Source organism: Lampris incognitus, chromosome 1, assembly GCF_029633865.1.
Source record: "Lampris incognitus isolate fLamInc1 chromosome 1, fLamInc1.hap2, whole genome shotgun sequence".
NCBI classification, from domain to species: Eukaryota; Metazoa; Chordata; class Actinopteri; order Lampriformes; family Lampridae; genus Lampris; species Lampris incognitus.
The window spans coordinates 119,659,276-119,684,051 of NC_079211.1; the positions used below are offsets into that span (position 1 = coordinate 119,659,276).

Here is a 24,776-nt window from a genome sequence, read left to right on the forward strand (position 1 = left end):
TCCGGCTTGGTCAGGCGTCCCTATAGAAACAATTTGCCATATCTGCAGGTGGTAAACTGGAAGTGGGTATGTGTCCTGGTCGCTGCACTAGCACCTCCTCTAGTCGGCCAGGGCCAGACCGGGGAGGGGGGGGGGGATGACGGGGACTGGGGGGAATAGTGTGAGCCTTCCACGCGCTATGTCCCCCTGGCGAAACTCCTGTCAGGTAAAAAGAAGTGGCTGGGGACTCCACATGTATCGGAGGAAGTATGTGGTAGTCTGCAGCCCTCCTCGGCTCAGCAGAGCGGGTGGCGCAACGACCAGGACGGCTTGGAAGAGTGGAGTAATTGGCCAAAATTCGATTGGGGAGAAAAGACGGGGGGGACTAAAGCCTAGCAGGGCTTCTCTAATCTACTCTTAAGACACCATTCAAAATACACATCCTCATTCTCTCAACTAAGCTGTTTCCAATGGTGTAAACGACATCCTACATACAAGTGCAAAGGATTTTATGGATGACAATACAGAAACGTATGCATAACACATTCTGGTACATGCGGGCACTGTGGGAAAGACTGAGCATGAAAACATTCATTTCTCTTTCAATATAATGTGTAGTGAGGATTTAATTGCTTCAATCAACTATATTACTCATCAGCACTGGTAGCAGAAAACAATCTGCGAAAACTTCATTTAATGACAAACCATTCAACCGCTACTTGAAACCTCAATTCTTGGACTAAAACATAATCTTACAAGACACATACTGTAGAAATGCTATAATTTGGGACTGTTTTAATTGGAAGTCCAATGGTTCATGGTAAATCAAGAACAACTGCAACAAGATTCTGCAATCTTAAAAAGTAGCACACATGAGAAACTATTCAATCTTTTCACTTTACATAGCAGCAAAAGGGTGCCCTTTTTATGGGATAGCAAATGTAAAATAGGTGTCATCGGTTGATAACCTGTAATATTAGGAGCATATAAGAAAATTTTCAGGCTTGTTTGGCCACTTATGAGAAAGTTGGGAGCATTTTTGTATTCCTGTTCAAACTATAGATCGCTGCCCACAAGTGTATTGCAGCAGGAGGCCAGGTGGGTCATGGGATGTCTGCAATAAACACATTGTGTGCAGAATTTGTATTTTACAAAAGGGAGAAAAAAATATTTTTTGCAGACTTTTTGAGTCAATGCAATGATTTAAATGTATCCCAAAATATCACTAAAATAATGTTTAATGTTGATATGCCTGGTCTGTTTCATTTCATCATTCGTAGATCATGACTTAAAACTGAAAATGGGAATACTGCACTGATGAACAATATGAAGAGGATTGTTAATCACTGCACTTTTTAATAGGTATTGAGAAATGAATTGCTTATTTCAATGCACAAAATATTCAATGTGTCCTGTGCAAAAAAGTATCTCTATAGTTGGGTTACAGCGTGAAAATATTTGGGAACCCCTGCACTTGGGGACTTCTATGTTGTCTGCTGCATGCCATCACATTGGCTCAATGTTAAGAAAACTCCACTGCAGTCAATGTTACATACAAAAGGTGCAAAACAAGCAAACTGAAATTAACATTCACAAACAAGATGGCTGAAAGTGATGCGGAAAGCAGCAAGTACGAATTAGACTAATAGTGTCCTTAAGTATGGAAAGAAGGTGTGAAAAATGGTTGATTAAATGGCCTTAAGCCTTATTCTGTGTGGGCAGAGCCTCTGTGAAGTCACCACACACATTAACATTAATGTAAGTGGCCCAGAGGATTTCTAACAGTGGCTCAAAAATGTTCTGATGGTATCATCTATAAAATCATTGATTCTGCTTAAAAACAGACTTGAGGTGAAATCTTAGTTATATTATATTGGCGTTTTCCACCCCCCCACCCCCCAATTCATTTGCATGAATCACTAACTTAAATCAATATCCATCTTCTGTGTTTTTACCACAGGTTTACTTTTCTTTTTTCCTTACTTTACTTTTTCCTCAAGTTAGATGATAACGAATTATATGCACCTTTGTGTTCTAGATAAGCTCTGTGTTCGTTCAAAGAACCCATTTTCATACGAAGATAAAGATATACAAGAAGGGCGTCTGGGTAGCGTAGTGGTCTATTCCGTTGCATACCAACATGGGGATCGCCAAGTCGAATCCCCGTGTTACCTCCAGCTTGGTCAGGTGTCCCTACAGACACAACTGGCTGTGTCTGCGGGTGGGAAGTTGGATGTGGGTATTTGTCCTGGTTGCTGCACTACCGCCTCCTCTAGTTGGCCGGGGCGCCCCCCGGATCAGCAGAGAGGGGGTGGAGCAGCGACCGGGACGGCTCAAAAAAAAAAAAAAAAAAAAAAAGAGCGGGTAATTGGCCAGATACAATTGGGGAGAAAAAAAGGGGAAAATTGAAAAAAAAAATTCCACAAGAAAATAAATTAAGTAATTCCGTACATACCTTGCTGTATCTGTTGGTGCTGATTATAGCTGGGTGGTTGTTGGTGGGGATACTGTTGCATGTAGCCAGTGGCTGGGCTCTGAGGAGTGTAGGGGCTGGGCACTGGACTATTCTGCTGGCCCATGTATCGGCTACTGGAACCAGTCTGAGGTGACACAAAACGACTGGGAGGCCAAAAGAGGGAACAGAGGAAAGAGAAAAGGAGTAAGAAGAGGATTGGATGTGGAGAGCACTGACAGGAGAAACTTTAAAGGGAGAGAAGGTTGGCCCACCTTGATGGGTTGGGAGAAATGGCTGTCTGCTGGAAGTTCCCAGACTGGGCTGGGCTATGCATGGAATTCTGGGTAATTTTGTACTGTGGTACCATGGGCTGCTGCATGACATCTGCTTAGAATAAGAGAAAAATAATTTAGATTAAAATCTGGAACCTTTTGGGGACCTGGTTTATTTGACAATGTAATGAAGAAAAACAACAAAGACAGAAAAAGTGGCCATTACAGATTGGCTCATAAACAGTGACACAGCAACTAGGCCTGTTACCTTTATGACAAACATTTTGAATAAAGGTAACATTTGATGGAATTTAAGCACCCAAAATATAATAAAAAATTTCGACACATTTAACATGCAATCAGATCTTTCTGCACGTGTGCCAGAGAGTGTCTGCATGTGTATCTGTATCTCCCCCTACTTTTCTCCCTGAAGATGCCGGGGTTCCTGGCCAACATGGTCTGCAGCAGCAGTGGTGCGTCACCCTCTGGCTCATCACTACCCAGGTTGTCCTTTAGCTCTCTAGAAAACAGAAACAAAATTTGGGTCACATTATAATATACAGGGAACATGATGAACGGTCACACAAAGGATCAAGGACAAAATCACCCACATACTTATGTATAGTTGGTTCTAATTCCAAGTACTATATTGCAGACCTATAATACTACCATAACCCAGTGTGCAGCCTCAGGTTTTCAGGAAGAGTCCTTCAGGCTGTTCTTGAGTTTTAGGCTTAAAACTGAAGGTGACCAGGTCTTAGCAATCAGGGCCCTTAAGCCTAAACTTGTTTTAGGTTTTAGGCAAATTCACTATTATCTGACAAATCACTCCTTCTAAAAACTTTTTTAAATTACTAACAAGCTTTCTTTTTTTTGCAATTTTACTGTTTACTCATCCCAATTATCGTGTTTTATGTGCGGTTTTTAATGGTTTGCTTTTGACTTTTAAAGAATTTTGTTAATGGATTTAAAAATGTAAAACCAAAATCACTGTTATGATATTAAAAAGCAGGTTAAGCACAAAATCAATGAACTTTGTAGTGTGAATCCTGCAAAAAGGAGTATTTGTAAACACCCAAACCTTAAAACTGAAATTTATACATAGTGACAAAATCTACAGACAAGAGAAAAACTGCAAAAATAGCACCATACCACTGTAAGTTAGGTGTTTTTGGCTTACTATTGTATGTTTAAAAGCACGTTATTAAACACCTCTACAATAATGGAAAAATATAAGGTACTGATTACACTTCTTTAAAAAGTCAATACAAACAGCAAGTCAATTCCAAATTTATCTGTAATGACAGGCTATGCAGGGCTAGGATGTCTGTGTGTATACCAACTTCAGTAGACTTGGAAATCATTCAGCCATTCATAAGCCAGGAAAAAAATATATCACCAGGTCCAAATGAATTAACCTCTTTCAGAAGGATACTAATCAATCATAAAGAGACAACAACAGAAGGTTTGCCGCCATTGCTTTATCAAAACTCAGTGTGGCCAAGGAACAAATATACACATACACAAAGACTAAGAATTTATGTGGCTTTTTTTTTAAAACTTCATCTGCATTTGTGCTTCAACTGCTACTGTTGCATGAAAGTGTAACACTACCCAATCACAAAAAGTTGACTCAGTTCATCTGGATACAACGTTTATTGAGAGAAACGTTTCATCACTCATCTAAGTGACCTTCTTCAGTCTGAACTGACTGCAGGTATCCCCATCCTTATAAACAATATAGTAGCATAACAACCAAAAACAACGATTGGTTCCATATGCAAATTGGCGTGACCATTAACTAGTTACATGGCAATGCGTACTATTCACAGAGAATTGAGGAATAGTTGCAATCACAGCATTGTAAGATGGCAAAAGATGTACTCTTAGCCCCCCCCCCCCCCCCCAGTTCAGGAATGGTCGTTTCCTCTTCACATAGATTGCCATCTTACAATGCTGTAATTACAATGCCTGCAAGTCAGTTGAGAGTCAAAAGGTCACTTAGATGAGTGATGAAGCGTTTCTCTCAATAAACGTTGTGTCCAGATGAACTGATTCAACCTTCTATGATTTCCTTACCTGGATTATTGAGCATGCATAAAAAGATAGTACCACCCGATGTTCACAACCTGTACACTGATACCCAATAAGATACTTATCGTTATACATAGAGGGTAAAACTGAAATTGCTCCAACTCTTGCACACAAACTTGTATACTCACATGTGCTCTGTGGAGACCTGGTTGAGGCCGTGGGCTAGCTGGGAGGCCAGATTCTCATCCCGACAGGCCAGTAGGCAGGTGACGTCTTCTGCTATCCTCCCATTGTATAGTAGGCTCTTAGTGGTGGTGGCTGGGAGAGGGGAGGGCAGGGGCAGCTGGTTCAACACTGAGGGAGGCAAAAAAGAGGCAAATAAAAAAGGGTGTAATGGGGGGGCAGAGAGAAGGAGAGAGTGATGAGAGCAAGCAAGGCACAGGTTGGTTGAAAAGCAGCAAGAAGGAAACAGACAAAGAAAACAAACGAGAACAGAAGGAATGAACACACTTGTGTATTAACATCTGCAGAGTGCCTTTATCAACTGATGTACCAAACCACAAGATGATAGAGAAACCACACTGTAACTGTTACCAAGTTGTAACTTGGCTATGTCACTCACAGTCAGTGAGGCTAGCGATCCCAGCAAGAGTGGTGATGGGAACATGAGGCATATCCCCATTCATGCTGAAGGTGAGGGTTGGGGAGTGTGTCAATGCACAGGTAGATCAGGGGGGTTGATGGGCGACACACTCGTCCTCACATCTCCTGACACCTGGAAAGGAGGAGAAAAAAATGACAGGAAGAAGAGAGAAAATAAGAAGGCACAAAGGATGGCAGGCATTAGTTGGGGAATATTTCAAACTCTAAATCAATTAAATGCCAATTAACATCAGATATTTGGTATAATATGAAATGGGAGATTAACCTTCTGAGTATCCAGCACATTCTAAAATGGATATCCAACGTTGTGAAGAAAAATGTATGCCATGAATATCATCTGTTGGCTACCAAGCATTGTCTACCAAGCAATGATGTTTGAAGTACTAGGATGCAAAAAAAGCTTCCGATTTTGCCCCACCACAATATTTATCAACATAGAGAATATCCAATGAAGAATAAAAGTTTCTGATTCAGCACTATTTTATCATAGAGTATCAAACTCTTTCCCGAATTGTTTAGCTTGTTGTGCAAGTTGAGTTTGACAACAGACTCATTTTAAATAATGTCTCCATAAAACACCATACATGGATGATATGCTTGTCCTCTGATAGAATATAAGCAATTCACTTCTTGGTGGCTAAAGTACAATGAAAACTATTACAATTTTCTGCACAATAGATGGTCAAGATCTTAATAGTAAATCTATAATCAGAACTAGTATGACCATAGTAATCTCTCACCACTAACAATGTTCCATTGTATCTCAAGTAAAAAAAAATTTTGTAAAAAAAAAACTGTCTTAAAATCATCTGTGTGTGTGTGCATTTTGATTCATGATCCATACTGTACTTCTCTCCCTCTCGTTCCTCCTTCATGCTCTCTCTCTCTCTCTCTCTCTCTCTCTCTCTCTCTCTCTCTCTCTCTCTCTCTCTCTCCATTTCGTGCAAATTCAAGCAAGTTAGAGATGTTGATTTGAGGAGAAAAGAAGGTTTAAAAGCTAAAGAATGAGTAAGCCCCACACTATCCTGGTTTTCCCAGTCAAGGAAACTTATTCTGTCTCAACATCCCTGAACTAATGAGCAACTATTAAACTACTTACTGAAGTTAAAAAATGAAGGAAAAAACAAGCAAATCATTCTGCATGTGCTGTATGAAGATAGTAAAATGTTAAGTATAATCCTAAACAGACATGACTATGTCAAAGGTTTTCTTGGAAGTAAACATTTCAGTTCATAGGCCTCAATTCTGAAAGAGCTTTTCCAATGTGACAAGTAATTAACTCAGCCTCATATGTGTTTATACACTCAAACTGTCAAATAGTGTGCAAAAGATCCTTGATACTTCTTTGACCTCAGAAGAAGACAATAAAGGTGTGGATTTTCTGAATATGTACATTTAACCAGGCTGCTACTACAAGTCACAGGACAGATAACTGATAGATCTTGTTATTTACCTTCTTTGATTTTTATGAAAGGCTAACATCATGGTGGTTTCTTTAACCCCTTGATGCTAACATAGCTGGCACACATGACATGCTAATTTTCCAAACCTAGCTATATGAAAATCAAATTGTCCTTGTTGAGAACAGTGTTTAGTTAAATCTAAATAACAGAAACCATGGGCCTTGCTACGCTATACTGGCACAAATAAATACCTTTCTGAAGAACTCAGTTCAGTCTCAGTTGGACCCTTTGACATTTCAGAGAAAAGTCTTACAATCTGTTGAAAGAGAAAATGGTACAACATCAGACATAAACAAACAATGTTGGACAACATGCTTCTAACTGATACTGTCACAATAACAGGTGCCCCAACGGCAGTAAGACTAAACACTGGTCCCAAAAAAGTGTCACGACAAAAGACACCACATTATATTGTCAGATGCATCAAAAATCTGCAATGGATGTTTCGTCATCACAAGATTCCTCAAAACAAATTATATATATAGCAATGTTTGCTAAATGACATTTTCTGCATTAAGACTGGGCCTGCAGATATGCAGTACTTTCTCCAAAAAACTTATTTCACAAAAGTGAGAGCATATAGAAAGAATCAACAAAATATTGCTGCTAACAACAGATTTTAACAAACCATTCAGGATTTATTGTGTTACACAGTACGGGTACCCATCATACTGAGAGGTCACAAATATATAATGTCAACAATAATGTAAACAAGACAAGCTAGTTGTCCTACGCTATCTGTCCGCCCTCTCTCGGAGCAGGGGCTTGGCTGACAGCTGTGAGACTGACAGGCAGGAGGCAGCACAAAGGGAACAGATGCACTGTGATGGTGGCGGCGGTAATGGGGGGGCTGCATCCTCCTGTAGCTAACAGTTACCGTATGCAGTTAGCGAGCTTGCTAGCGTTGACGCAGAAAGCACAGAAAACGGTATTTGCTATGAAAGAGGCGCCAAAACATTTCCGATGTATAAATTATCTTTGAGATTCATGGCTACGGTTAGCTACGGTTAGCTACGGTAGCTTGTGCTCAGTCAGTAAGAGGTCAAAACACCTCAAAACAGAAACACCAATCAAAACGATAGCCGAGCAGATCTTTCTAGCAAGATAAAACCCAACGTTTTGGGAGTCAAACAAGATATCATATCATAAGCAGAAAGTTGACCACCCGGATAATTGTTCATCTTAATAGGCTGAAATACCCAAAACAATATTGAGTGTTTCCAGCAACGACCATTACATTTCCGAGGAAGTTAACAGGCTAAAAATGCTTACCAGCTAACCTAGTTGCTAAACTACTCAACGCTACGCTAGTAGCTGTGCTTACCAACGTTAGCTGCATAACGTTGGCTAACAACAATAGTCGAGCGTTAATTGCTAGCTAGTTAAGCTAACTAGCCCGACTGTAGTTAGTTAGCTCCAACAGCTATACCGTCAATATTGAAACAAAAGCTAACTAGCCAAATAGGCGAACGGTTAGCCGCGGTGACCATCCCCAGCTAAAATTCAAGCTGCTCTATGTTGAAAAGGGTTCCGTGGGTCAACGGGGCAAGATGTGAGGGCAGCGGCTATAGATTATAATTCCGTGGCAACGGCCCAATCCTCGGGCTCGACAAATGACATCCAGTTGAGGCCGTGAGCCTAAGAAGAGCAAAAACACACCTAGCTAGCTGCTCAGCTAACTCGTTAGCTTTCCTCACCTCCTAGCGAACGATAAACGGCACTATAGGCGCGTCTGCGCCGAGCCATTTAATTAAGGATTGCTTCATATTCACAATTTAGAAAGTTTGTCGTATCGAGATAGCTTGCTGAATGAATTTACCTTCGGATGTTGCGCTCAAAGGGAGGGGAATGTTTTAGCTTGGTTTGTGTCCGTGTTCGTATCTCTAGCTCCCCCTTTCTTCTCTCTCGCAGAACTCAATTGGCTCGCCAGCTAGCTGGTCAGCTAGCTTGCTAGCTATCAACAATAATCCGGGTCGGACTGATTCGCTCTTCTTCCGTCACTCGGCGGCGAATGTTCCGACGTAATTTTATGAGGAAACATTCGTTCTTCGGTGTTTCAGTCGGCCTATACCGACACAAATAGAGATTGCAGTCAATTTCGACAGTATATGAGAAATGTGACGATTGTTGCGATGATCAAGAGGCTCTCCTCTCGTAGAACAAAATGCCGACCGGAAGTTCTGCCGTCTGACTGACCAAAGATCTCAGGAGTGACTCCCTCCATCGGCGCCAAACGAAATACCATGTCGCATTTGGCGGCATGGCCGCTAGAGGACGCGGCGAGGCAAACTATCTGCAACATCTTTCTCCAGCTCTGCCTGTTAGACTTTTTTTTTAAATCCGTGAATCCCTGTTTTCAGAATTAGAATCAGAATACTTTATTCATCCACTGTATAGTTAACTCTGCCCCCTTTAAAGACCCTTTAAGGGCCCCAGAAACACTTGTGCCATCGCTATTTTATGTTCACAGAGATCAATTTTCCGAACGTTTCCTCAGTCCGATTTGAGTTCAGGTAAGGCCTTTACGGGGTTTCGGTCAGAATTAGTAAAGGCCGAATACGGATGTAAACGCTAAAATTTGGCTATGTACTTTTAGCTGAAGGTTTCGGAAATCAGCCACAGTTCAAAGGGGACTGTGCGAATTTGCATATTCGTGCGTCTGTGTGTGTGTGTGTGTGTGTGTGTGTGTGTGTGTGTGCCTGCGTGCGTGCGTGTGTGTACACGTGTAACCGAGTATTGTCTCGCCCGGTGCGGAATTCGATCCGGCTAATAGTTTAGTTTAGTTTAGTAGTTTAGTTTTGCTAGTAGTTTACACACACACACACACACACACACACACACACACACACTAGCGTCCCCCCCCCCCGACACCATCAATGGTGTAGATAAAAGTGCTCAACAAACGAGGAGCGGAATATTATGATAGATGTAGGAAAAAACCTTTAATGTATTGAAATGAGCTAGTTTTTTTCTCTACATCTATCGTAATATATATTATTATTCTATATAGAATGCAAGATTTGTTTTTGTGTGGATTCTTTTTTTATTTTACAGGGAATGAAATCGTCATGTGACCTCAAGATGTCAGCATAGGCACTTGCTCACTGCGAAACCATGTTTAGATTGGATGAGATTAAATTAATTGAAATAATTGCCGTGAGGAAATTGATTCATTGTAAAACTGCGAAAAATATGTTGGTAAATTAAAATAGTCAGGGAAAGGGTTAGTCGGAGAAAAAAAAGTCTGAATAGGAATTAAAATAGAAATAAGCAAACGGGACATACAAACAAAACGCAAACGATGAGGGTAAAATAAGAATATTATGAGTCTATGTAAAAAAAAGGCTTATTTGCACTTGCAGATGTGTCTGACTCAACTAGAGTATTAGAGCAAGTAAACCAAAACACATCTAATAAAAAAGGTGGGTTAAAGGGACAATACTAAATAGACACTGCCAACTAGTCTCTCTGCTATAATAGATATTTATGAAATGCAGCATATAATGTGTGCAAAAATCAGGGGAAACACCAACCAGGTTGCAGCGGACGATAAAGACGTAGGAAAGTGTAGGTTCTGTTCATTGTGTCTTACTCATACAGGGGTGTCCGGGTAGCGTCGCTGTCTATTCCGTTGCCTACCAACACGGGGACCACCAGCTCGAATCCCCGTGTTACCTCCGGCTTGGTCGGGCGTCCCTACAGACACAATTGGCCGTGTCTGCTGGTGGGAAGCCGGATGTGGGTATGTGTCCTAGTAGCTGCACTGATCCCCCCACGCGCTACCCCTGGCGAAACTCCTCACTGTCAGGTGAAAAGAAGCGGCTGGCGACTCCACATGTATCGGGGGAGACATGTGGTAGTCTGCAGACCCCACCTCCCGGATCGGCAAAGGGGGTGGAGCAGCGACCGGGACAACTCGGAAGAGTGGGGTAATTGGACAGGTACAATTAGGGAGAAAAGGGGGGGAGGAGAAGGAATACATAGCCACTGATTTAATTTACTTATTTCTTTATTCAAAAAAATAAAAATAAAAAATACAAGAGCAAAAAAAAAAAACTGTTCATTCAGTTTCTTTTGTGTGTGTGTGACTCACGAGAAAGCGGGAAGCGACCATCCTATTTCCTTAAGTGTCTGTTGATGAAAACAAGCTGGTTCTTCAAATCAGCCAAGAAAGCATTTTTAATGATGTGAGAGCTGGTTACTTTGTCTCTCATTTCTGAGGAAGTTATCTTTACAGTACTTTCACTAGTTACCCTCAAGTACAGTTTTACACTTTGCCTCTACAATTGACATACAGGCATATATCTACATTCCTCTAGCTACATGTATTTAGAAGAATCCTCTATACAAATCTCTCTAGCAAAGGACGAGCATGTTACATTTGAAATAAGTCAGCTCCGTAAAATAACTAGAAAAAGAAAAGGAAGTTAAATCCATCACTTATAACATTAATCCATATCAAACAATGTTAAATAAGTATCATGACCTAGAATGAATGTAATTGAGAATAAGACTAATTTATCGCTGAGCAAAATTTGAATATCTTCATAGTCCAGTCAACAGTGAAAATATACTTCAAATAAAGCATAACCCCCATGTTAAGTGTTAAAATGAAAGATGTAATATGAAATTATAATATATAACAAGTAAATAAACTAAAGGGATGTTTTGTTTCATATTATTTCAGCCATGTTCAATAGACTGTCTGCAAAGATCCTAGTGTTATCAGACAAGGGGCTTGGTGCAATCAGCATTGCTATTTATATACTATACAGGCATTCATGGTCAAGACATGATTATTTGAAAATGTTAATTTAATTATTGCCATTTATTTTGGTATTCGACCATTTTTGGTAGTTCATTGTCTTCACTGAAACAAACACTTTCAACATTGAACGGTATACAAACAAAACGTGGCTGAGCTAATTTGGTTTGACAGCCTTGGTGATTGATATGAGTTAAACAATATAACTAAGGAGGTTTTTGGTCAGACAGTTTGATATTGTCAGCTCTAAGTATAGAACACTCGCTGAGAAATATTTTTCGCGCTTCCTTTGATAACGGGACTTACTGCCTCATACTGCCTCAGTCATTTATGACAAGGAACAGGCCATGACTGCTTCCTAGTAAGTTTAGTGTTCCTCTTAAGCACCCTCCCCATGTGTGCGCGCACACACACACACACACACACACACACACACACACACACACACACACACACACACACACACACACACACACACACACACACACACACACACACACACCACCACCACCACCACCACCACCAAACTGATAAAAGAGAAAAAGCAACTCATATCTGTACAGAAGCTTGTAAAAACAGATCGCCTCTCTCCCTCAAAGAATCCTGGTCATCAAAGCATATTTACATGGTATCCATCACTTTTCCACTGCTGCCATGTCAGTCTATACAAATTTCTTATCAATTCACTGTCCATTATCCTATCTTTCACAACATCAGTATTCTTGGGATTCAAAACAGTACAGACTGAAAAAGTGCCTGCTGCACTGTGTGCTTTAATCTACTGTGGTCTTTACAGTCAGTCCTGTCAACAATACTGGCTTCTAGAGATTACAGTTCTGACAAGAATTAGAAATAACCTACAGACAGACCCTATGCAACCAGGTTCTGAAGTATTTCTGAAGTAGTAAACACCTTAGGGCAGACACACTGTACACCTACCTACTAACACAGCACTGACCTTTAGAGAACCAGTGCCACATAGAAGCGTTTCAGCTGTTTTTGGGACCATGGAAGTGGAAGTCTTCATAACTAATACATCCACAAATAGATCCTACCTATGTCCATTGTATGTGAGCACTAAGTGAACACTCAATTGCAGAAAATGGTACGTTACAGCACTCTTTTTTTTCTCCCTCCAGAAATGGAAGGAAAGTCTTCATTCTACATCTTGGTCTCGCTGTTAGTGGGCTTGTCATTCTCATACTCGTTCTCCTGACAGATGAGCTGGTATGGCTTCTTGTCTGTCTCCTCAACCACGGAGTTGCCTTGCTCTGGGTCTTTGTTCTGCAGCTCGTGGCGAGACAGGTGTTCGACTATACCTGCACCGATGGAGTCTCCAAGAACATTGGTGGTTGTGCGCAATCGGTCCCTTGGGAGGAGGAGAACAGCAAAAAGGAGAGGAAAAAAATAATGTTTATCATTGTGTTCTTTGGAATCAATTGACCAAGCTAATGGTGAACAAGTTTTGTATATATTTTTTTTCTCACTACTTTTCTGACATACGAATGACTCCGAGGTGCTACATGGCAGTTTAGGGCCCCCGGCATGCAATGCATATGATAGGTTACTCAACTTATTGATACAGTGTGTATAATGAACTTAAGGTACTGTTGTGCAATACCTTTTTATACGGCACTGTCTGCACTGTCACTGTGAACCTGCCTCATCCAAGTGCCTTTATTTATCATATATAGATAGAGGATGCTACCGCATCATATTTATCTCATTTATTTATCTTGTTTATTTATCTCATTTTTCTATTGCTGCTGGTCTCTGAGAATTACCAAATAATTTCATTGTATGTCTACAATGACAAAAAAAGTATCTTATCTTATCTTATCTTATCTTAGTATTTCCACAGTAGTAAAAAAAATGTTGAGGGTGCTCATATTTCAAAGTGCATAAAGCCAAACCATTGTCTATAAAGATCCCCATAGATTGTACTCAACATACTAGAGTTTAGTTTTGATGGCCTAAGGCAGATATTGAACCACACAAACCACGACAGCCAATGGCTTGAAAGTTGCAAACTTTCCTCGTGGAATAAGATGCCAACAGAATCAGAACCAGGTGGATTTAAGGACATGGAATGCAAGGGGAGTGTCTCTGCAACCTACCCCGAGGACATACAGCAAGTCAGTTGAGGCCCTTCCCCTCAAAAGTTTGCCTCAGATTTAAATAAAGTCAGATATTAGAATGTACTGGATATCTGTTCTATTAATGGTATGAAAAAAAAGAAAGAAAGAAAGAAAGAAACAGGATTTAGGAGAATATATAATCATGGTGTGACAAAGACACCTTTTTCACCCATGGGAAGGTTTAATGATACACTCAACTCATCAAAGTGTCAGTTAAGTTTATTCAGACTAAAAGCAAAGTTGGAGTGAACTAAAAACTTCAGTTTGTGTCCTTTTTTTTAGGTCCCTTACAATCCAAGCATAGCAAACGTAGAGTTCTTCCGTTCATTTCTAGAAACTAGTTTGCAAAAGTAATAATAATAATATAATTAATAAAGTAGTAATTTAACATGTGGGTGACCAGTGTGGAGAGGTGTAAAGGTCAAAACTCACAGGAACCAGTCGACGGCAATGATGAGTGTGATGTCATCGGTGGGCAGGCCCACAGAGGTCAGCACTATCACCATAGTGACGAGTCCAGCCTGAGGTATCCCAGCTGCACCAATACTAGCTGCCGTGGCTGTGATGCTGGGTGTGCGGAGCAAAGAAACACAAACACTTAGAAACCGGTAGTAACTTGGCGGCTCTTTCATATTTAGGAAACACACACTGCAAACCGTGGGAGAAGTCTTTTTTTTCATGAATCAGCTTTGGCTATATCAATGGATAGCTCACCAGTCATCTTTAGATAACAAGAGCCAAAAAAGCTAATCAATATTCAATCAATATGAATTATAGTCCAATGTCTTAATTCAAAATGACTTGACCAGTGGTGAGAGCCTCAGAAACGCTGCAACGTGTGTCTCCAGACTCATTGTGAGTGACTTGAGACAGAAACTTTTGCTATAATGAAAAAGTGAAGTAATACAGATATCAAGTTGCACATAACCTCTAGGTCTGACTTACATTCAAATATCTTGAATGGATAATTTTTCAAGTTATGTGAAATGCAAAAACATCAGGTTTCATTGAAAAGCAGTTCCAACTGAACAATGAAGAAGTAAAAGTTTAATGCAATGGGAATGGATATATAATACCTGATGGTCAGGATCTGTCCAAAGTTGAGGTTGTAATCGTTGACCTGCGCGATAAAGATGGCTGCCAGGGCTTCGTACAAGGCTGTGCCATCCATGTTAATGGTGGCCCCGACAGGCAGCACAAAACGGGTCACACGTTTATCCACCTTATTGTTCTCCTCAAGACATTTAAAGGTAATGGGCAACGTGGCAGAACTTAGAGAAAGTTGTAGGTTAGGGGAATTGGGAAGATGTGAGGAGGAGAGCAACAAAAAAAAAGGAAACAAAAAAGGGATATAAAATTGTAGGGGGGAAATGTGAGTGATAGCATATAGAAAGCTTTAAATGAGAAGAAAGTTACTCTTCATTTTCAACACCATGATCAATTATGGTAATCCATATTGTGAATTAAGGGTAACTTACAATATTATATGCTTTAAGGAGAATATGTGTGATAGTGTTATTAGTGTAGAATCTTCTTGGTTTTAAATACGTGTTATGAAGCAAATGCAGCTCAAGACTGATTTAAACCAACACTACATCTGTCGCAAACTACATACCTAGGTGATATATATATATATATATATATATATATATATATATATATATATATATATATATATATATATATATATATATATATATATAGAGGATGTATTCTATACATGATACATATATTTTTTGTGACGTTGCTTATTTCTGGTCAGTGGAAGTTTGAACAGTTAGAGGGAAACTTTTAACATATTTTGAGACATTCAGGGAAGCTGAGTCATTCAAGACCACAGTTACAGAATTGCAGTTTTGAAATATATCAAGCATAGTTTATCCAAGCGAGAACTTAAGTTCAGCAAGTCTATCGGCAGTGTCACATTTATTTATCTTAACTCAGTTGGGTAATATTTAACTTGGTTGAATACCTCGAAGATGTCCCCAGGGCAGTGATGAGTGCCTGCAGCAGCCCAGCAATGAAGACAAAGGGGTTCTTCCTGGTGATGACGAAGTAGAGCGTCGGCAGGACAAAGATAGCATGGATGAGAAGGCCACAAATTACCGTCACCGTGTACATGCCCAGCTGGCCCCCCATAGTAGTGATGTCATCCATCTCCACAATCTTACCAGCAATCAGGAACAGGATACCTATGGGGGCATACCTAAGAAGGATGAGAAGTACGGGTTCAAATAAGTCAATCATTCACCAAAAGTCATCTCAGTTTAGAGCAACTTATTCAGCATAGCATAAAGAATGCTGAAGCAACTTATTCATTCACTCTTATTCTTTGTTGCGTTCAGTCTGTGATCAGATGATCAGTCACCCATCCTTTTGAATAGGAGAGAAAATAATAGAATAGATTTTTTTGTCCACCGATTTGGAATTTAGCCTTGGTCTTCCCTGTGATAGAATTAAAAACAGATGGCATCCAGGTAGTGTACCGGTCTATTCCGTTGCCTACCAACACGGGGATCTCCAGTTTGAATCCCCGTGTTACCTCCGGCTTGGTCGGGTGTCTCTACAGACACAATTGGCTGTGTCTGCGGGTGGGAAGCAGGACGTAGGTATGTGTCCTGGTCGCTGCACTAGTGCCTGGTTGGTTGGGGCACCTGTTCAGGGGGGAGGGGGAACTAGGGGAAATAGTGTGATCCTCCCACGTGCTACGTCTCCCTGGTGAAACTCCTCACTGTCAGGTGAAAGGAAGCGGTTGGCGACTCCACATGTATCTGAGGAGGCATATGGTAGTCTGCAGCCCTCCCCGGATGGGCAGAGAGGGTAGAGCAGCGACTGGGATGGTTCGGAATGGTGGGGTAATTGGCCGGGTACAATTGGGGAGAAAAAGGGGAAAGAATTAAAAACAGACAACATACAACGAAAAATGTAATCAAACACACCAGGACACAGAGATAACAGGACATCCATCATTTCATCCATCTACTGATTCATCCATCAGCCCTCCTACCCACCACATGATTATTGCAACCAGTCTCATGATGGCTTCATTGAGACTGTCAAAGAAGTCCTTCAGCGGCTGCCCCTGTTCCTTCATGTTCCCGATGATCAGACCAAAGCACATCGAGAAGACCACCAAGCCCAGAGCATTCACTCCATTGACTGTCCCCAGCACTGGGATCACCTCCTCCTGTGCGATCTCATGGCTGCCGTTGAGCGTGAATATCGTGTCATTTACCACCAGCTTCACATACACCACTCTCTTACCATACTGTGTCTTGAACTGGATTTAGAAGAGAGACAGAAAGAGAACTGGTTTAAAAAAGTGAACAGGGAATCATTCCTTGTGTAAGTTTAATGTTTATTTTTCCTTGCCATAAGTACAGTATTGGGATTAGGCCAAGTGTGTATGCAATAGGCTGAGTGGTCAAATTAAAGTAGCTGAGATAAAGCAGATAGCATTTTAGGCTATGACGCATTAAAAATCCTGAAGTAAATTTTATTGCTAAACCTTTCGTTAATGGTCTCCTGCACCTTGATTGAGTTGCAAAAATATAACTCCTTTTCCACCATACTCTAATTTTCTGACAGGGATGGGAAAATCCTAATATCATACTATCATCTTTTTTTTAGTTGCATAGAACACCCTCACTGTGTTCCTTTTCATAAATCTAAAAATATGGCCACTCTTGTGATACTTACACAACTGATGATACTTGATATATTTTATATTTTGTATATTATATTTTGTAGGCTCCAGCATCCCCGCGACCCTGCGAGCAGGATAAGCGGTTTAGATAATGGATGGATGGATGGATGTGTATCACCTTATCAATAGAGTTGTTTTGCATGCATTGGGTATTAAAGACAGCCAACCCAATAACATCTGAGTTAAATTACTCATGTTCTCACTAGTTAGAACATTGGTATTTACTAAACTACTACAACATAACTGAAAGCCACAGCCTGCTGTGCTGTTTTCAGCTAGACACCTGTGCAATACTATGATGAAAAGGATGAAAATATTTAAGAAAATTGATAAATTATGACTCCTTTTAGCAATGAATAAACTACAGTTACTTGCAGATAAATTTCTCTTGTCCATTAGGTGCCAACTTGATTGAGATCACTGATGATTGGCTGCTAATCCCTAGAAGTGGCTGTTACCATCCACCAGAAACTTGCATTGAAATTACCGTAAAACACAAATTTAGCAACTTTTGTACATCAAGTATCACACAAATGACCATAGCTATGATAATAAGTGTTTAACTAAGATGCTTAAGTGTGCAACCGCTAATACATTTGGGGGATATGTGCTAGTGAAAGGGAACAAGAAGGTGAGGGCAATAGAGGGGGCATTACCTGCTTGGTACATGCTTCCACAAGATTAGGAGGAAACATGTTTCTGAAAGACAAAACAAAAGCAATGACATTTTATGAGAGTGAACAAATGTAATTACTTTAACAAGAAATGCATTTCTGAGCCTCTGTTTGTTTGTCTGTGAATTGTTTGTTTGTGTTCACATGCATGTGCGTGTGTACCTGATAACATGAACCCTGTGTACCTGATAAGATCCAAGAAGGCATCAGCAGGGCTAATCTGCTCTATCTTCTGCTGTTTGGTGAATTCATCCTTGGACCCTTTTCCTGGGTGGATGACAAGCACCATGACGATGCCGATGAACACAGCGATGACGGTGGTGGTGGTATAGTAGACCACCGCCCTCATGCCCATCTTACCAGATGCACGGCTGTCCAGGGCAGCCATACCTGAAAAAAACATACACACTGGATAGTGCGTGCGTGTGTGTGTGGGAGGGGGGTCCTCCTTGCATCATTTTTTTTATCACTTCTGTAGACATTTTCCACAAAATTATTTTATTACTCTGCATGTGCTATATTTGCACTGCAGGATTTTCCCCCAAAATAATTTCTCTGGCCCCCAGTCTTTGCCATCAGCACCACTGCACACTTGCTCATTTTGCCAGAATGAAGACCAGCTACTCCACCTTGTATCTATGATACATTACTGCAGTGCAGAAACCAGATAAAACACTCCCATGTGGGCAGAATTGGCAAAGCTGCCAACCACTGAACTATGTATGGATTAATTCATTCAGTCAGTCAGTCATTCATTCAATAAATAAAATGTTGCTAACCTATGGCATGAATAGAGCAAGGACCATTTAAACTTGAGTGAGTGAAAGAATCTGATTAGGCTTTCAATATCACTCTCGCTCTCTTTCTATCCATCCATCTAGTCATCTATCATAAGAATGAGTGCATCTTTAGATGTGCCTCCCATGGCACAAGTGTTGTACTCAATTTTTTCACTCTCTGTCGGCCCAGGTTGGGAATGTGTTTTAATTATCAGTGGAATAGCCCCATCTGGCATATCTGCCTGTCAGTAGAACAAAGAGAAGTTGTCTCAGAGGAAGAAACCCTATCTGTGTATGACCTTTACCAGTGGGAAAACAACACCTCCAGCACCCTGGGCATAGGCCTAATGTAGAGGATCCATATATAGGGACACGCACATGTACACATTCTAAAGAGTTGTCAGAGGGAGAAACTGCCACACAAAATGTACACGCTTCATGTTTATGTTCACAATATTCTTGTAATAGCATTCCTGCTGTTTGCTGCTGTTAATGTTTTGTCGTTCTTGCCACGATGCATGCCACTTCATAGAGAGGTGGCAGTGTTCACATTGCTGTCTTGTGTTTTGTCATTCAGCAACTGGAAAAGGAACAGAGGTTTTTTTTCCCCCCTTTTTCTCCCAAATTGTATCCGGCCAATTACCCCACTCTTCTGAGCTGTGCTGGTCGCTGCTCCACCCCCTCTGCTGATCTAAGGAGAGCTGCAGACTACCACATGCCTCCTCTGATACATATAGAGTCGCCAGCCGCTTCTTTCATCTGACAGTGGGGAGTTTCGCCAGGGAGACATAGCGCGTGGGAGGATCACGCTATTCCCCCCAGTTCCCCCTCCCCCCAAACAGGCACCCTGACTGACCAGAGGAGGTGCTAGTGCAGTGACCAGGACACATACCCACAACCAGCTTCCCACCCGCAGACACGGCCAATTATGTTTGTAGGGTGGCATCCCACAGAGGAGAGAGATCTTAAGTGATTGTGTAAGTGAGCAAAAAGAAAAAACTAAAGCAGTTTGCCACTTATGACAGATAACTATGGATGATAACATCAGTGGATGTGGTTGTAGAAGTCCCAGGTTCATGCAAGACAGCTTGTATAATGTCTTCTGGTGCAACAGCAGCATAAAAAAATATGGTTGATTTTATGAGGTCTACACAAAAACCCACAAGTTTTGGTTTCGGGTTGCAAGTTAAATTCCTTTGGAAAATGTTGGTTCCCAGTTAAAATTTTAATGCCTTTCATTGCTACAGACATAAACTGAATTCTTGTCACTAAGCCAGAATGAACTTTTCACAAGGTCACTCGCTGGGTCTGATGGATGAACCCTCCTATAACCCCAACAACATCAAACACGCTTTGCAAGTATATTGCTGGTGAAAGAAAGAAAGATTGCCCTTTGGAAAAGGGAATATGAAAACAGACAATACCTTTCTTAAAGAGACATGATGGTTGGCGTTGTATTTTCAAAGTGACAGGTCCTATTATGTCCATTGTCTTCATTCGGAGTTGTACAAGCCAAAGCAGGCTTTGTGTGTCGGGAGATGTATGTGTTCCTTTCAGATGTGGCACTTTGATTCTGTGTATGTGTGTGTGTGTGTGTGTGTGTGTGTGTGTGTGTGTGTGTGTGTGTGTGTGTGTGTGTGTGTGTGTGTGTGTGTGTGTGTGTGTGTGTCTGTGTGTGTGTCTGTGTGTGTGTGTGTGTGTGTGTGTGTGTGTGTGTGTGTGTGCGTGTGTAAGAGCCTTCTGCCCCGTTTGGCTGTCTGTTCCTCTTGTCTCAACATGCCTGGCATCCAGGCCTCTATCCCCTTCTTTTGATCCTCTGCCTCCCCCTTCTCATCCTTCCCTCCCTCCTTCTCCATCCTCAGATTCTTAGCCTCCTCTTCCAATCACCCCTCCATCTACACCTCTTGTTTCCACAAGCCCAGACCCCCCCTCCTCATGCTCCTACCCCTCTCCCCTGTTGTCCTCGCTCCTTCATCCCTCTCGCTTTCTTACTCACTGATCTTATTGCTTCAATCCTCTTTCATTGGTAAACCCCCATCATTGTTTCCCCTCCCTTACTCTCCTCCTAGCTCTTTTCTGACAGCCCTGGGAAAACTTGTTGACTTAGCTGACCTTGCACACCACAATGATCCTCAGCCTGTTGTCCAAGCAACAACCGACGCAGTCTCACTAATTCCATCTTTTCAAAAGAAGGAGGGAACTAAATTTGAAAGAGAGAAGAGAATGACTCGTTCCCTGATGGGTGATGTTCATCAGACATAAAAGGGGCTCTGCGGAGAAATATTTGACCTTCAGGACACAGTAACCGCAAGAAGTCTATGTTGAGGCCAATTAACATTCTGTGGTGCCAAGCAAAATATGACTCCCTGGCTTTCACAAGACTTGGCATAAGGGCTACTGTCAAGCCCTGCAAATCTCCGAACATCTCTCTCTCTCTGCCAGGGTTAGACGTTCAACCCACATCTGTAGCTCAGTGGGTCGAGCAGAGCACCAACGCCGCTAAAGACAGGGCTTCCAGTCTCTCAATCTGTCACTCAGCTACAGCTTTATACTTACTCTGTGAAGATCAGGGGGACGACAGCCTCGTAGTCAGGACCACCCAAGTCCAGACCAAGTCTGTGAGGAGGGGTTCGAGTCAAGTCTAAGACCGAAGTTTATCAAGTTGGAGTCAAGGCCAAGACTTTAAGGTGGCAAGTCCAATGCGGGGCCAAAACTATGACAACAGATTGACTCTACCATCGTAGTAAAAGTCAAACATTTCACTTCACTGTAATATTTTTAAGCTTTTTTTTAATTCCACCAATTGTTTCAGATTCAAACGTTACAGTGTTTCTGAGGCATAAATTAGTAATAAGAAAAGATAACCAATTTAGATTATCCATCCATTCATTATCCAAACCACTTATCCTGTTCTCAGGGTCGCAGGGATGCAGGAGCCTATCCCAGCAGTCACTGGGAGGCAGGCAGGGAGACACCCTGGACAGGCTGCCAGACCATCACAGGGCCCACACACACACACACACAAACACACACACATACATTCATACCTAGGGACAATTTAGTATGGCCGATTCACCTGACCTACATGTGTTTGGACTGTGGGAGGAAACTGGAGCACCTGGAGGAAACTCACGTAGAAACGGGGAGAACATGCAAACCCCACACAGAGGATGACCCAGGACGAACTCCAAGGTTGGACTACCCCGAGGCTCAAATACAGGACCTTCTTGCTGTAAGGCGACCGCACTAACCACTGCGCCACTGTGCTGCCTAGGGTAGCAATCATCAATTTGAATTTAAGCTGATGATGCTTTTTAGTATAACTTGCCAAATCTTGCTGTGAGGCGACTGTGCTAACCAATGCACCACCGTGCCGGCCTATTAGATTAGAATTCATTAATTTCTGTAATATTAAATATCAAGGATTATGCGTTTGGTCACGTGTGCATGTGCGTGTGCGTGTGTCCACAGCTAATCTCGCAAACTACTGGACCTATCAGCCTACAATTTTTTTGTGCAGTTATGTCTGTATGATGAAGAAACTGTCATGCCTGCGGCGATTCAAAACCTTCAAAAAACATTTGTTTTCGCTATTGCCGCTCCCTCCCTCAAGTCACTGTCTAGCTCACTTGACCAATGCTGCTTTCCATTGCTGCTTCACATCTATGATTGAGTCAGATAGGGCAGCAATAGTGTCAAAACCAAAACATTATGTATTCAGGTATGAGTTTTGAAAGTAAATGAAAAGTCGATCCTATTTCACAAGTCAGCAAATCATTCACTGCTGATCTCAGCACAGGACAACTGGATGAACACTGGATGAACCAAAAATAATAACTTCTGTCTTTATTTTCCCAGACCAAAATAGTCGCACAGCAAACCTTTTCTTTTTGGAGAGTGCAAGTTCATATTAGACTAAGATGTGTGACTAATATATATATATTATTTTTTTTTTTTTTACATGGTGATGCTGGTCGTGTGGCTCAGGTCCTGGGCTGTTCCGGTGGCGTCTGGACACTGCTTGGCATTCTCCTCATCATATTCTTCATATATTTTATAATTCCATTATAGTTCTGCTATCCTGTTTCAGTGTTGTATTCTGTAAATTGTGTAAACACAACATTCATTCCATGTTGTCCATCTTGGGAGAGAGATCCCTCCTCTGTTGCTGTCCCTGAGGTTTCTTCCAATTTGTTAAAAGAGGGTTTTTTTTTATAAGGAGTTGTTCCTTATCTGATGTGAGGGTCTAAGGACAGGCTCTTGTGTTGCTGTAAAGCCTCTTGAGGCAAATTTGTAATTTGTAATATTGGGCTGTACAAATAAAATTGACTTGACTTGGTCGCATTCGTGCAAGGGTCCAGCTAGGAGACAGCCCATCTACAAACTGATAGGCAAAACGTTTTTATTAGGTAGATTCTTTAGTTTGAGCACTGCATATTACATTTTTTCCCCCATATTTCCCATTCAATCGACTTGGGTGCTGCATAAAAGTCTTATAATGGCATGAAACACACTGTTTTTTATTCTGTCTGTGTGTGTGTGTGTGTGTGTGTGTGTCTGTCCGCTGCTAATCTTGTATACTACTGGGCTTGTCAGCCTAATAATTTGTGTGCACAGTTATGACTGTATGATCAAGGATCTCTCGTGATTGTGATGATTCAAAACCTTGATGATGATGATGATGATATCGAGGCCTATGACTAATAGGCCTTGATATCATCCCCAAATCATAAAATATATTGGCTTATCATAATAATCATAATTATGTTTGCTGTTCTTATTTAATCTGAACAATAATGTGTAGCACACTTGTCTTGCAAGCTCTTGCACTGACTCATATAAATAGGCCTACATATTTTTAATGCATGACATCATTGCTGCCTGTCAGATTTAATCATTTGTGAGGGTGCCATATAGGGGAAATAGTATCTCTAATGACATTATGATCATGACATTTGACACAATCTTCATAATTTATTACCCGCGATTGGGTGTGCCTTGTGATTCTGAATTGACTTTTAGGCCCAAAAAGGTTGAGAATCACTGTATTGGCTACAGTTTGCTAACATGTACAACCAAGACTACAACCTGAGACAGTCTGCCACAACCTCATATCTAACAAATAGTCTAAAAGGATATCTAATGGCTATGTGAATATGTTCATGTGTTAGCTAAAGAGGCCCTTCAGCCTGATATCTAACGTTTTATCATCTGGGTCTGACACATCGCCAAACTACATTGAGGTATAGCTTTCATATAAGTCAGCTTATTATTATTGTTGTTAATTATGAATTAGTATTATTAATTGTTATTATTTATTATTATTCCATCCATACATTATCCAAACCGCTTATCATCCTACTCTCAGGGTCACGGGGATGTTGGAGCCTATCCCAGGAGTCATTAAGTGGCAGGCGCTCACTGAATGCCCCTAAAATTGCATATATTTGCATTAAAATTAGTTTTAGATCAATTGCACAAAAAAAGTTATGCGAAGATCTACCTAAAACGACCATGACTGGTCAAAATGACCACACATAATTTGTGCATGATCGTGCGCATCACGTCACTATTTATGACGCCTGTTGGTCACATCATTTCCTTCGTGAAGTTCATTGCTCTGCCCTAGAAAAAAACCCAGGGTTTACATGATACAGTTGCGCTTGGTGGTTTGCTTAGAACATTTGACTACTTAATAGCCTTAACTTTTGTAAACGAGCTCAGAAAAAGGTCCTAATTATTTGTCATTGTTAACGTTAACCTCCTTGACCATAAAGGTTCCACAAAATAGGAGACTGATCAGCAGTTGCATGTAGCCTATTAATTTATGTTTTAGGGGGCGTCCGGG

The 24,776-nt window shown here is 41.2% G+C and overlaps 1 protein-coding gene and 1 pseudogene across 3 annotated transcripts in view; both read right to left on the reverse strand.

Annotated features, from left to right (window-relative positions):
• nipbla (NIPBL cohesin loading factor a) overlaps positions 1 to 9,026 on the reverse strand; it is a 100,798-nt gene extending 91,772 nt beyond the window's left edge. For 2 of the 3 annotated variants that reach the window (XM_056290197.1, XM_056290195.1), the window contains exons 1-7: positions 8,686 to 9,026; positions 7,058 to 7,122; positions 5,363 to 5,515; positions 4,929 to 5,094; positions 3,126 to 3,226; positions 2,707 to 2,821; positions 2,435 to 2,598 (exon numbers count right to left, since the gene is read on the reverse strand). In XM_056290197.1, coding sequence (XP_056146172.1) covers positions 2,435 to 2,598; positions 2,707 to 2,821; positions 3,126 to 3,226; positions 4,929 to 5,094; positions 5,363 to 5,426 — 610 coding nt within the window. In that variant the 5' untranslated portion in view covers positions 5,427 to 5,515; positions 7,058 to 7,122; positions 8,686 to 9,026. The remainder of the gene's footprint in view (positions 1 to 2,434; positions 2,599 to 2,706; positions 2,822 to 3,125; positions 3,227 to 4,928; positions 5,095 to 5,362; positions 5,516 to 7,057; positions 7,123 to 8,685) is intronic. The other variant, XM_056290196.1, reaches the window with a different exon arrangement.
• Positions 9,027 to 12,207: 3,181 nt separating this feature from the next.
• The window catches only part of LOC130121349 (excitatory amino acid transporter 1-like), a 31,927-nt pseudogene continuing 19,358 nt past the window's right edge, over positions 12,208 to 24,776 (reverse strand).